The sequence below is a fragment of the Condylura cristata genome, unplaced genomic scaffold (genome assembly GCF_000260355.1).
Source record: "Condylura cristata isolate star-nosed mole 26May11 unplaced genomic scaffold, ConCri1.0 scaffold00023, whole genome shotgun sequence".
Classification (NCBI taxonomy): domain Eukaryota; kingdom Metazoa; phylum Chordata; class Mammalia; order Eulipotyphla; family Talpidae; genus Condylura; species Condylura cristata.
In genome coordinates, this window is record NW_004567124.1 from 18,614,358 (window position 1) to 18,628,152 (window position 13,795).

General features: G+C 37.6%; 1 protein-coding gene across 1 annotated transcript in view; it reads right to left on the reverse strand.

Moving 5' to 3' along the window:
* USP8 (ubiquitin specific peptidase 8) overlaps positions 1-13,011 on the reverse strand; it is a 53,147-nt gene extending 40,136 nt beyond the window's left edge. Inside the window, exons 1-2 of the mRNA XM_004687797.2 lie at positions 12,892-13,011; positions 824-992 (exon numbers count right to left, since the gene is read on the reverse strand). Coding sequence (XP_004687854.1) covers positions 824-927 — 104 coding nt within the window. The 5' untranslated portion in view covers positions 928-992; positions 12,892-13,011. The remainder of the gene's footprint in view (positions 1-823; positions 993-12,891) is intronic.
* Positions 13,012-13,795: the final 784 nt, after the last annotated feature.

Sequence of the window (13,795 nt, forward strand, 5' to 3'; positions counted from 1 at the left end):
CCTGACCCGCCCGCTGCTCCCCTCAGCAGTGTACTTCGTAGATCTGCCTGTTCTGCTCCCCACTCTGTCTCTGGTGAATCCTCTCACTGCCCCTGAGCCTGTGGCCTGTACCCCAGTTCTGTATGTACAAATAAATCTTTAAAAAAAATAAATAACAAAACTTAGGATCTGGTACGCTGTCCAGATAGAGTAGAAAATGCATATTAGCAAAATCTGTAACAAAATGGAAAGTTAAAACTTTTCTAATAAGGTCAGTGTTATAATGACACTTAAAAAAAAAACATAGTAGTTTATTTTTACATCATTTTGTGCCTTTTTCCATCTCAGTTGTAATCCCCGTGGGCTTCCCACCACCAATTCACTCATGTACCATCACCATAGCCCAGTGCACTTCCCCCGAACCCCCCCTTTTTTTATAACAGTTTATTTTTACATCATTTTGTACTTTTTTTTTTCATCTCAATTGTAATCCCCGCGTCCGGACCCCCATTTTTGATCCCATTCTCCACTCCACTCCCATAAAATATATCTGGTATATAGTTGCTCATTATTATTTTCTCCCCTGGTCCTTTATATTCCTGCTATGAGTGAAACCATCTGTTTTTTTCCTTTTCTTTCTGTCTTATTTCACTAAACATGATCCCTTCCAGCTCCATCCATGTTGCTGTAGAAGTGGCATGTAGGTTTTTGCCTGCCAAGTAATATGCCACAGTGTATATGTACCACATCTTTTAAATAAAACTTTAAATGAACTACTCCTCTACCTCACCTAAGAAATGACGTTAAAACTAAATTATAACTCAAATTAGCAAGTAATACCTACTTCTTAGTGCTTATCTTCTCCGGTTTAACTTCTGTCTTCTTATTGAGGTCTTTTAGTGAAGAACTGAGGTAGAGTTCTTTAGGAACTGAAGCCACGGCAGGCATGATGAATAAACTTTATTTTTCCAATTTCACAATAGATTATATATTTCATTAAAAGTAGTTCTTTTCTGAAACAAAGTGAACACATTCAATTACTAGCTTTCCTCACAATAAAACTAGTTGAGTTTAAAATAAATTGAAACTCCTAAGCTGAATACTTTGCTAAAAGTTAATTTTAAATTAGTATTTTACTATCTATTTGAGAGTTCAGGATAACTAGGAATCAACATTTTCTTTTTCCAAATTTTCATTAATTGCTGAATTATTGTTTGTGTCATTTTGCCTTAGTTGGTAATAACCTTTCCTGTCAATGGAACAGGATAGGAACTTTCCTATTTCTTTTATACATCTGCACTGGTAACATTACAATAAAAGGAATTTTCGTTTAAAAATATTTCTCTTAAAAAAAATAAATAAATAAAAAATAAAATAAAAAAATAAAAAATAATAAAATAAAAAAATATATATTTCTCTTTTCTACTGGTAATATCAGTTTATAAAAGGAAACAAGTGGAAGGGAGTAAGATAGTGTCACTTTATGTAGAGAGGGCACATATGAACATGTTTGGCTCACTCTGAAGAGCTGTTTGAAGTTTTACAGCATTCTGTTTCCTCATATGCTCTGATAAAATTCTGACTAGGAAGATGAATGAGGAAGTAAATAAAATGAAGAGGAAAAAAGGCTAAGTAACTAGTATGTATCTATTAAGTTGTTATATGTACATACATGTGCAGGGGTGCACATACATGCAGATCAGAGGACCACAACAAATGGGAAGTTTTGGCAAAATCATTAAGTGTCACTAAATGAAACTTTAGGAGGTCAATTAAATTGCTACAAGGTCTTCAGCTGTGAAGAACTAGCTACAACTTAAATAAAAAGCGGCATTAATACATTCATGAGAATAAAACTTTTAAAAATCACTCCTTTCCACTATCTTAATGTTCTCCACCAATAGTGCACTAGTATTAGAATATACATAAATTGTGTAATCCTAAAAAGCTGAATAAGGTATAACTTTGGTGGGGATGTATTTTTGTTGACCCTGGTGAAACTCAAAGCATTCCAATTTGCTTTCATTCTGGTCACATTTTATAATGATACTGAAAAATCCTGTTATCTTGATACTCATTCTTCTAAACTTGTACCATTAGTCCATTATCTCAGTTACAAATGGTAGCCTGTCCATTTTTCTCCTTAAGTCGGTCTTAGCCAAATACTGTAATCATTACTTTCAGATCTATGCATTTATTAAACATGACTGGTTGATGTATAAATATTTCCTATAATTTTTTCACCACTCTGAATTTGGTGTTAAAAACTAAATTGACACGGGAGAAAGTTTTTGGATCTCATTATGCTTCTAAATGGATCAATTAAAATATTAAATATGTTCTAGCTAAACAGGCATTTCATCAACAACCAGCTAAGAGCATGCATTAAGAATATGGTAGGGCCCCTTGGACTTTTGCACACGTACACAGACATCATTTGAGTGTTTTACCTTGCAAAAAATAGTATTTTACATGTTAAAGATACAAGAATATGTAAAAATGATCCCTGAATACCAGAACAAAGTTTAGCCAGAGAATATACTCTACCACTTCTCACCTGTTACCTCCTGCCTATTCCAAAATTGAATAAAAAATCAGAAGTACATAGGACAGCATGTGTATAAAGCTTAAAAACAGATTAAACTGAACAATATTTACTTATGGATACATATGAGGTAAACACTGGGTGGAGGCAAAAAATGTAATCAGAAGGTACATACAGGAACTTCAGGGATACCAATAGGGATATTCATTCATGGATAATCACAATTGATGCTGCATTATTGCATGTAAAAAAAAATCTATATAATGTACCCAACATATTTCACCAAAAAAAGAGTAATTATTGACTATAATAATATAATTTTTAAAAATGTAGTTGCATACAGACATATGCATAAGTTGGGAAATTGTAAGTTAAACAAGCAAACACAATATGTATGTTTTAACAATACTGATTAAAAAAACACATTTGAAATATTGGTGAGCCTGATATATATCATCTTGTGGAATAAAACTTCCATACAGTGGTATGAGTGGGAGCAAGAACATGAGCATTAAGGAACAAAGAAATGGAAATAGATTATAGATACATTTTAAAAACTCAGTAAATAAAAAAAATAATGGGATAGAGTGGCATGCTGCAACAATATGGCTTCTATAGAAAAATGAAGCAACAGTTGAGGAATAATACTTTTGACAAAAGGAAAGTGCAGTAAGGTCAAGACATCAAGTTTTCAGAAAGATGTTTAATAATAAGGAAATCTGAAGTTTCCTCAGACTGCAGTATGACAGAGGGGAGGGGACATTGGAACATAAGACTATTAATGAGGGTCACAAAACAAAAAGATAACAGTAACAAGACTTATTGTAACTAACAGAAATAAGACTTTTCTGACCCAACTAGTACAACTGAAGTTTACTCAACCACTGAAGAGCAACATTTGCATCCCTTAAATAGGCCACCTCCTGAAATGTAATTCCCCAAAAGCTCAACCATTTCTAGTGGTGTACTAAGTAGTATACAAAGATAAGGACTAAAGCCAGAGTTTGAGTAACCTAGTACCAGGCTGATAATATCTGCTTTTCCAGTTCTATCTTTTATTTGGATCATAAGAATTAGTAGTCTAAACACAAAATTAATGTTCAAAATGTCAGAGAATCTGTTTTGTTTAAACAGATTCTTGATGAGCAAAAGAAAGCTACTGGTTTGAATTTTCTAAAATGAATATGCTCTCAGTTCAATCTGTTCCTATGATTACCTTTAAAGCTTGGATCTTTAAAAGATAAAATATATAAAAACTATTACACATACACTACTGATACTACTAAGAAGAGTAGCCATTTCAAAGTTAACACCAAATCAAATCAAACATTCACAGATACCCTACTACAAGGAAGACATAATTTCAGGAACTCAAATATAATATGCGATATGTTTCAATAATAAAGCTGAAAAAACTAATGCAAAAGAAAAACTTTAGGGCCCTCCCTGGTGGCGCAGAGGGTTAAAGCGCAGCACTAAGAATGGAAAGCCACTTCCGCATGAGTTGGATCCCCGCCTGCCCGGGAGGTGACACACATGGTGCAGCAGACCTCTCCTGATCAGCCTGCTGCTCCCCTCAGCAGTATACTTCGTCAATCTACCTGTTCTCCCCCACTCTGTCTCTGGTGAATCCTCTCACCACCCCTGCACCTCTGGCCTGTATCCCTGTTCTGTATGCACAAATAAATAAATTTTCTAAAAACAAACATAAAAAACTTTAAAGCTTTAAAGCAGTAGTAATGCAACACTCAAACAAGAAAGTGTTATAAAGAACATACTATCAAAAAAAAAGAGAGAATGATTAAGTAAAGATTAACTGGACATGGGACAGTATCACAGGAGAGCATTTATGATTCTTGGTGGAAGAAGGCTTTTGCTAAAGGTTAGGCACTTAACAGAAGACCATGAACATGGATATACTAGACAGTCCAGACTGAAAAAGTCTAGAAACAGATAATGTTTAATGTCACATTAAAACATTTCCTTTGTTGGACCGGGGTGGGCGGGACTGGGATCAAAAATGGGGGCCTGGGGAGAAGTGCACTGGACTATGGTGATGGCACACGGGTGATTTGGTGATGAGAAGCCCACGGGTATTACAACTGAGATGGAAAATGGCACAAAATGATGTAAAAATAGACTATCAATAGTATTTCTTTTTAATTTCCTTTGTTTTCTGAAAATAATAGAAAGCCGTAACAGGTTCTGAAGAAGAGAGTTATGTGATCCAAGATGACAATGGCACAGGGTAGCCTTTAAAAACTTGTGATAAAGAAGACTTTCATTAACCTATTATAATGATACTAGAGAAAGATGATGAAGGTCAAAAGTAGGGCATTAGAGATGGAAGGGAGGAAGCTGATATACTGCAAAGGTAGAATATCAGAACTTGGCAAATGATTAGACAAAAGGAGGAAAATTAAAAGAATAAGATTACGATGACACCAAAGCATTTAGTGAGGATTTCTAAGAGAAATATTGTACTTTTTAAAGTTAACCTTTTTGTTCTTATTTTTTGTAACCAGCTAAAATAAGCAATAAATTTCTCTAATACCTAAAGTCCCTATTGTTTCCAATTATTCTAACAAGATAATACATTATGCTGTCAAACAATGGTATCTGTTGTTAAAATACAGCATTACTTTGTTATTTCAGCCCCTACAGCCACACACGTTTCTGCACAAGTCAAAGTACAAGGTGAAGAGTATTTTCTCCTAACCAGATGAAGCAAAGGAAGATACATATCCACTAAAATGTATATAAAATTTAATATTTTAAATTTTTATGTCATTCTGCTGCCCTTTGCCATTAAAGAAATGTCAAATTAGAATGACACAAAATAAAGGTAAGAACTATGGAATGGAGCCAGCCCTGGTGTCGCAGTGGGTTAAAGCACAACACTAAGAAGCTAAAGCCACTTCAGCATTGAGTTCAATCCCTGCCCTGGAGATGACCACAGGGCGTGGCAGACCTCTCCTGACCCTCCTGATGCTCCCCTCAGCAGTGTACTTTGTCGATCTGTCTGTTCTGCTCCCCACTCTGTCTCTGGTGAATACTCTCACTGCCCCTGCACCTCTGGCCTGTACCCCAGTTCAGTATGTATAAATAAACAAATCTTAAAAAAAAGCAAACAACTATGGAATGAATTCAATGACCTTATTCTAGCTCTAATTGTAAATACAAAGACAGGAGTAGTAGCAGCAGCAGCAACAAACCCGCTGCTACTTATACAATAATGTTCAGAAACTACAGAACTCAAATTTATAGAATCTACTTATTTAGATGTAGGGGCTCCCTGGTGGTGCAAGGGGTTATGTCTTAGCACTATGAAGCTAGATCCCCAGCTAGGGAGCTGACCCATCAGTGCAGCAGACCTCTTCTGTCTTGCCCACTGTTTTTTTTAGCAGTGTATTTCAGTAGATGCTCCTGCTCTGCAACCTACTGTGTCTCTGGTGAATCCTCTCACCCTCGACATCTCTGGTCTCCACCCCAGCTCTTGTATGCATACATAAATCTTAAAAAATAAATAAAACTGGACCCTCCCTGGTGGCACAACAGGTTAGAACGCAATACTGCAAGCTGGTCGCAGCCACTTCAGTGCGAGTTTGATCCCCAGGAGACCTCTCTTGACCCGCCCCTCAGCAGTGTACTTTGTTGATCTGTTTGTTCTGCTCCCCACTCTGTCTCTGATGAATCCTCTCACCGCCACTGAACCTCTGGCTTGTACCCCAGTTCTGTATGGATGAATAAATAAATCTTAAAGTAAATAAATAAAACTAAATGGTTCAAAAACAACTGTAACTTAAAGAATGTAAAAGAAAAAAATTTTTTTCTGAACCAAAAAAACTTTTTTAAACTATGTTGAGGCCCACCATGGTGGCGCAATGGGTTAGAGCACAGCCACTGCAGCACTGGTTCCTTGCCAGAATGGAACCCACAGGCACAGCAGACCTTACCAGCTGCTCACATTCAGCAGTGTACTTTGTCAATCTGCCGGTTCTGTTCTCCACTCTCTCTGGTGAATCCTCTCACTGCCCCTGTACCTCTGGCCTGTACCCAGTTCTGTATGCATAAATAAATAAATCTTTTTTAAAACACTTACTTTAGGTATATGCGTGTATATACACATGTAACACTGTGTCAAAGTATAAGAGTAAAAGTCTTACAAAGCAAAGCCACTCCAAGTTGGTATACAGACCAGTGCTGGTTGGATAACTGGCTACCACTCTATGATAAATTAAAAAGTTTATGACTGAATGCAAATCAATTAAGCACAGAGAACTTTTATAATAGCAAGTTTTTCTCTATGAAGGAAACAGTACACTGATTTATAATCTAGCACAAGCTGCAAGCCCTTAACAAGGACTGTAACAGACCAGCTACTGTGAGTAACATTGTTCTAGAGAATGTAACTTCTCATTACAATATTTTAGTCCAGTTACCAAACAAATCCTCATTAGGTGATAAGTCACTAATTGCTACACCATATATCCGTATTAATATGTGATGGTAGCTGGTAAGTCAAAAAGAAAATCCAGTGTTGCAAAAAAAAAAAAAAAAAAGCTTCTTCCAGTACAGATTTTACTCTCCTGTCTCTTGTATTGAGTTTCTTTTCCTTCCTTCAAAGACCGACTAAAGTTCCATCTCTCCTATCCTCAATGGTATCAATTCTGGAGTTTATCTTATGACCTGATCCTTTACTACTTGCTATCTGCTGCCCCTTTAGTACAATATTTAGAACAAATGACAATTATGACCAGACTTTAAAACCCTCAGGTTTCAGCCCTCCCTGGTGGCGCAATAAGATAGGAAGCTATGAGCTATGATAGCCAACAGAAACTGACAAGAATTGGGGGCCCCCTGGTGGCACAAAGGGTTAAGTCTCAGCATCTTGAAACTATCTGCAGCCACCATAGCATGAGCATGAGCTTCAGTCCGGCCAGGGAGAAAACCCACATGGCAGAACAAGACCTCTCCTGTCTCACCCATTGTTCCCCTCAGCAGTGTATTTTAGTCAATCCACCTATTCCACTCCCTACTGTCTCTGGTGAATTCTCTCACCACTGCCTTGCTCCCCCACACACCTCTGGCCTATACCTCCACTCTTTTATCTATTAAAAATACATATATTGTTGGAAAAGACATGATGTATTTTTTTTCTTGTTTCCAAGCAAAAAATACATGACTATTTATTTATGCATACAGAACTGGGGTACAGGCCAGATGTGATGTATTTTTTTTTCTTGTTTCCAAGCAAAAAAATACATGACTATTTATTTATGCATACAGAACTGGGGTACAGGCCAGATGTGCAGGGGTGGTGAGTGGATTCACCAGAGACAGAACAGGCTGATTAAGTACATTGCTGAGTGGAGCAGTGGGAAGGTCAGGAGAGTTTTGCCATGCCATGTGGGTCACCTCCCTGGGCGGGAATCAAACTCATGCTGAAGTGCTGCGCTTTATTTAACCCACTGTGCACCACAGAGGGTCCCATCATGACTTTTTGACAACCCAAAAGTTAGTAGAGTCAAAAGTAGAGGAAATTCCAGAAGAACAGACCAACATAAACAAAGGTAAATAACAGGGAATTAGCATGGGAAAGCAATGAACAAAATAAGGAATACTATAAAGATTACCGAGAAATAACCAACTAGATAAAGGGATTACATTGACATGTTTTCATTTCTACCATCTAGCTCAGTGGTCCTCATATACACATTGAATTAATGTGGGCTAACAACACTAAATTCCATCAGGTAAGTATGAGAAGTCACATATATACAGGACTATTCAAGCCACCCACAACTGTATTTGTGTAGCAGGTAATGTTAGTTCTTGAAGAAAAGAATGGTATCTCAGAGTGGGTCAAAGTGAAGATTACGCAAGGTAGATCTGAAAGAAAAGGAACAAGGGAGGCTAGAAGCATAACTAGAAAGCCTCTGCACAAAAGGCAAAAACATTCTTTGGCAACAGACTGAAATGTTATTAATCTCTTTCTTTTACACACACATACACTTTCTACCCTGAGCAAAGTAAGGAATGATAATCTGTTAATGAAAAGTGAATAGTGTAGTTTAAAAAAGTGATCCTTTTACAGCAGAATTTCTCAATCTGGACGTTACTTATCTTCTGGATCAGATAGATTTTTGTAGTTGGAGGTTGCCCTGTAGGATGTTAGCATTATTTCTGTCCTCTAACCCACTAGATGCTAGTAGTATCCACCCCCTACAATTGTGACCACAAAAAATGTCTCCAGACATTGCCAAATGCACTCTCAGGGGCAAAATTACTTCTTCCACTCCCTACTACTAATAATAGGAAATGAGAAATTCAGTTTTGAACATGCTGAGAAGGAAAATACTTAAAGAAAGATGCCCTGATAGAGATATAAATAGAAGTATTGACACTGACATGTGTTATTCCAGCATGGTTTATTTTCTTCACTTTAATGTATATTTTAAAATGTCTATAATAGTTTTTAAAACAGACATCATTTATATGAGCAACTTAAATCAGCACAATGAATCACCAAGGTAACAAGATTATGTTTCTATACAGCTTAAGTAATGACTAAAGGGGAGAGGGGCCACTGGGAGGGACTCTAAAGGAGAAAAGACACAAAAGTCATTTGAAACAAGTAAATCAGAAAAGTGCAATCTCAGGAAAATCAAAGGAGAGAATTCTAAGAAACATTTACAAAGACCTGGCACTTTTAAAAAAGGGAGGTAAAATAGTCCTCGTTCTTAAGAGTGATTATATAAACAGGCTTCAATTTGGTCAACATTTGGAAAACTACATCTAATCAGATCTAGTGTTGGAGTTAACGGGGAGACAAAGCTTCTTAAGATGAATGGTAAGTACATAATAGTAATACAGAGTAAAGTATACTTAGTGTCAGAATATATAATAAACCATTCCAAAATCTTAGTTTTATTAAGGACAATTTGCAGAAACAAACAGAAGGGTTTGTGTTTTCCAGTTTCAGTGTATCTACATGTATTCAGTGTATCTACATGTATTAATATAACCTTAATCCAGTTTCCCTTACTATCCCCTTAACTTTTTCTTAAACCAATGTAAAACAAGAGTACAGAGCATACTTAGACGTACCAGTAAAAAGACACATTACATTAGCACTACCTAGATTACTTATTAAAAATTATTGATGCTCAGAGCCTACACCTAAACCGAATTCCTGATCCTAACTAGGGCCAGCACATAGATATCTTTTAAGATTTTTATCAGTTTACAATTTACTAGCACAAAGATATTTTTAAAATGCTTCCTAGGTGAATACTAAAGTGCAGTCAAGACAGAACCAGGGCCATGAAGAACAATGTAAGTATTTTCATAAGCCTCCCAAAAATTCTAAAGATGAAAATTAGTTTTAATCTGAAATCAACATTTAAGTAATAACATTTTCAAACTATCAAAATTGAGAATTCATTTTAATTTTTAAATTGAGAAATTAAACCCCAGACATCCCATACCCATAACTTTTCTAACTATCCAATTTGTTTGAAATTTATATTGCAATGTGTAACAATTTAATTTCTATAAAAAAACATGTTGGTATACCTTAAAAGTATTACTAAAAACTAAATTGCAAATTAAAGGAAACAAAGCTTAGTGATATTAAAACAAGACTTATTCACTATATGTGAGTACTGTTTACTTGAGTTAATATGGCTACAAATAAGTTGAACATTTCATCATTTACTAAGAGGTGGATATTAAGAAAGTGCAGTATGGTTTATCTCATTTCCCACTTATCACATGAACTGAAAGCAAATTCCTTATATCCTCCTAAGACCACCAATGCCACTCCTCCGTTGACTTAAACCTACAAAATAGGAATGATTCAGATGCAGCTATAGTTTCCCACAAATATCAAATAAAAAAGAGAAAAGAGCTCTGAAAATTATAATATTCTATGAAGATATAAAGCATTATGGTTAAAGAAACTGGAAGAATATCTTATTCTACACCTGTTATTAAATCCCAACACTAGGTGAATACAACTTCCTCTACAAAATTATGGTAGGCTAAAAAGGAACACAAATATTTTGATCTTGTTCCCTTTAAAAGGAAGTGGTCGCGCCCTCCCTGGTGGCACAGCAGGTTAAAGCACAGCCCTAAGAAGCTAAAGCCACTTTAGCATGAGTTCCACCGTGCCCTGGAGGTGACCCACATGGTTTCGCAGAGCAGACTGCTTCCAGACTGCTCCAGACCCACCCACTGCTCTTCTCAACAGTGTACTTCGTTGATATGCCTGTTCTGCTCCCCACTCTGTCTCTGGTGAATCCTCTCACAACCACCCCTCCCCCGCACCTCTGGCCTGCACCCAGTCCTCGACGTCTAATTAGCCGTCTTCTTTACAAAAAAAAAAAAAAAAAAAAGGTGGTCTACAATCTGGTGGGGTATAGGCTCTTTGAGTGCTCTACTCAAAAGAGTATACTGGAAGCAATGCACTGCCAATTTCTGGCTCTATGCTTTTAAGAGACAGGCAACTTCTATTTTCTGTTTCTTCAAACACTTGCTCTGGAACTCAGACACCAGGCCAAGAGAAGGCCAAGCTACATAAGGGGCTATGTACACACTCCAGTTAATATCTCAAACTGAACTCCCAGTTAACTTCAACTGATATTCATACAAAAGAAACATCTTAGACTTCCAGTCATGTTGTCTCCAGCCCCAGCTGTTTGACTATAAATGCAAGATTCTTAAGTGAGAACCAACCAGCTGAGTCCAATCAACCTAAACAAAGCAAAGATACTGCACTCTTAATTTTAAGCCACTATGTTTGGGAATGATTTATTATGCAACTGTAGGTAAATGGGACTATTATCAAGATTTTTAAAAAATACTTCCTTAATTACATCTAATTTTATCAGCAATTTATAGTTAATGGGAATTTTTCCCTTTCATCTTTACAAAAATAAGTGCATTTTCATTAATTCTTAATATAATCCTACACACTTAATGAAAAGAATTTGACATGCTGTTCTCTTGTTTGACATTTTCAAAGTAGTCTTACTTTGGGTAAAAAACCATCATGACTCATTACTATTATAGTCATGTTGATAAACAAATGGACCCTAATGATTAATAAAGTAAATATATAAAAAATCAAATGCTAGACAGCCCTAGAATATTTTTGTTAGTTTCCTCATGCACTGTTTTCTCAAACAGCACAACATGTAAATAATCATTAACCACATGAAAGTACATCTTGAAAGGCAGTTTTGTTGGCGGTGGGCTTTTTAGTTTTTGTTTTACTATTACAAGAACCTTACTATCTAATTTTAGGTACATCTAATGTATCAAAAGAATTACACATTTCAACCCAACCATGTCAATATGACAAAGATAGCAAAACACATCATCTTTTAGAAAAACAGGTCCAGTATTGTGGGGTCAGAAGAAATTATATCCATCATGAAAGACATTCAACAATGAACACTGTTTCTGTTGAAATGCAAAATTTGCTTACATGGCAAAGTCGCACAGGAAGGCAAAACCAGAAACACTTCCTTAACAAATATCACTTGACATTTTTAATGGCTGCAGCAGGATATATACAAAACGAAAGATGCTCGCAGTTCGAAAGAGTAGCACGCTTTAGTTGGCACCCCATTAATCCAAAACCATCAGGGCTCTCAACAAATACTAAATTCCGTAGGCTCTGCAACAACTCGCGAGTTAGGCAAATATTCTGTTAGTGATTAAATGACTTGCTTCAAGGTCACAGAATAAATTGCAGGCGAGAATTAAACCCCGAAGTGTGCTCCGTGGCTTTATGTACAAAAGCACATCACAGTGATTCACGGTTCTGTTAATTTCCAAGGTGGAGTGGAGGTGAAATTAACTTGTCCCACAACTCTAGCAGAGAGGCCATATTTTGGGAAAGGAAATGCTTTCACTGGGGAAATCATAGCTTTGACTCCGATGGGCCTTAACTCACACTGTACTTCATTAAAAATCAAATCTAATTTTGATTTTAATGGGGCAGGGACAGTTTGAGGGACCGTAGTAAGGTCCGGGACTAAAGATAACAGAAAAGTCAGTAAACGCAAGCAAAGGGAAGGAGGTCAAAGTCAGGTCTGAGTGTCGGAGGATGAGAAATGGTCGAGCACCTTCTAAGACTGAAAAACCTGCGTCCACGCGAAATTCGTTGGGCAACCCTAGATGGGCAGCAAGACAGTCTCGAGTTTGGGCCCTTCCTCCCAAAGCAAATTCAGTGTTCTGGGACGTCCCACCCCTTCCGCGGACCGGGCTCGTCTCCCGGGCGACCAACAGCTAGAGGAAGACGGCTCCCAGGAACGGCTTCCCAGGGAACAAGGGTCAGGACCCAGACGCGCACTCACCGTGGCGCCAGCGCGCTTCACTAACGCTGGCCTCCTTTCCAAAGGCCCATGTCCCACCAACCTGAGGAAAAATTAGCTTCTCCGTCCCGACCAAAGGCAGCGCAGCTCATCCCCCTTTTCCCAATTTGCACTGCGTTGCGACGCGTCGCGCCTCTGACATCACGGCGGGAAGCTGGTTGGGACTGCGCGTGCGCGCCCGTGAATTGCCCCGCCTCCGCAGCTGGGCCACTGCCTGTGAGGGCGGGACTGCAGATGGGCTGTTTCGGTGGGCAGCTGCTGTGTTCTGAGGTTTCCTCCCTACCTCCAGCCGCGCCCTGCTTTTCTCGGGTGTTATTCGTTATCCTGATGCTAGTATATTCTGAGCCTTACTGTGGAGGAAACAGCTGCTGTTGATCCTCTTTAATGCGTGTTATCCAGACTGGAGATTGTCGATGATCAGAAAGAGATTGAAGCCCATCGAGTTCTGCCTAAAGATCTGCCTAAAGATTTAACAATCAGCAAAGCCAAACGTGCTGGTCAAGTAAAAAAGGAAATGCTCCTAAAACAACTGTATATACACATCTGATGGCAGTTAAAGGCCCAGTCTTACAAAAACAAAACAAGAGGTCGAAACTTCCTTGTGAGGTGGTTTTTTGTACTCTCTTAGAGAAGAGTGATTGTATACTCCCAATATCTAGAAATAAAGTTGCTTGGGTGTTGGTCACTAAGTCCCCAGGGACAGTCCAAGTGTATCATGGCTGGGAAAGCTGGAAATTGAAGTTCAGTAAACTGCCTTAAGTGGAAGTGTGTAAATGAATACATGAAACAGCTAAACCAGCAATACTTCTCATAATAATATTTTTCAATAAATGTTAATTTCCATCACAATGAAAAACCTGCAAGAAGTACAACAGCTATATACTAG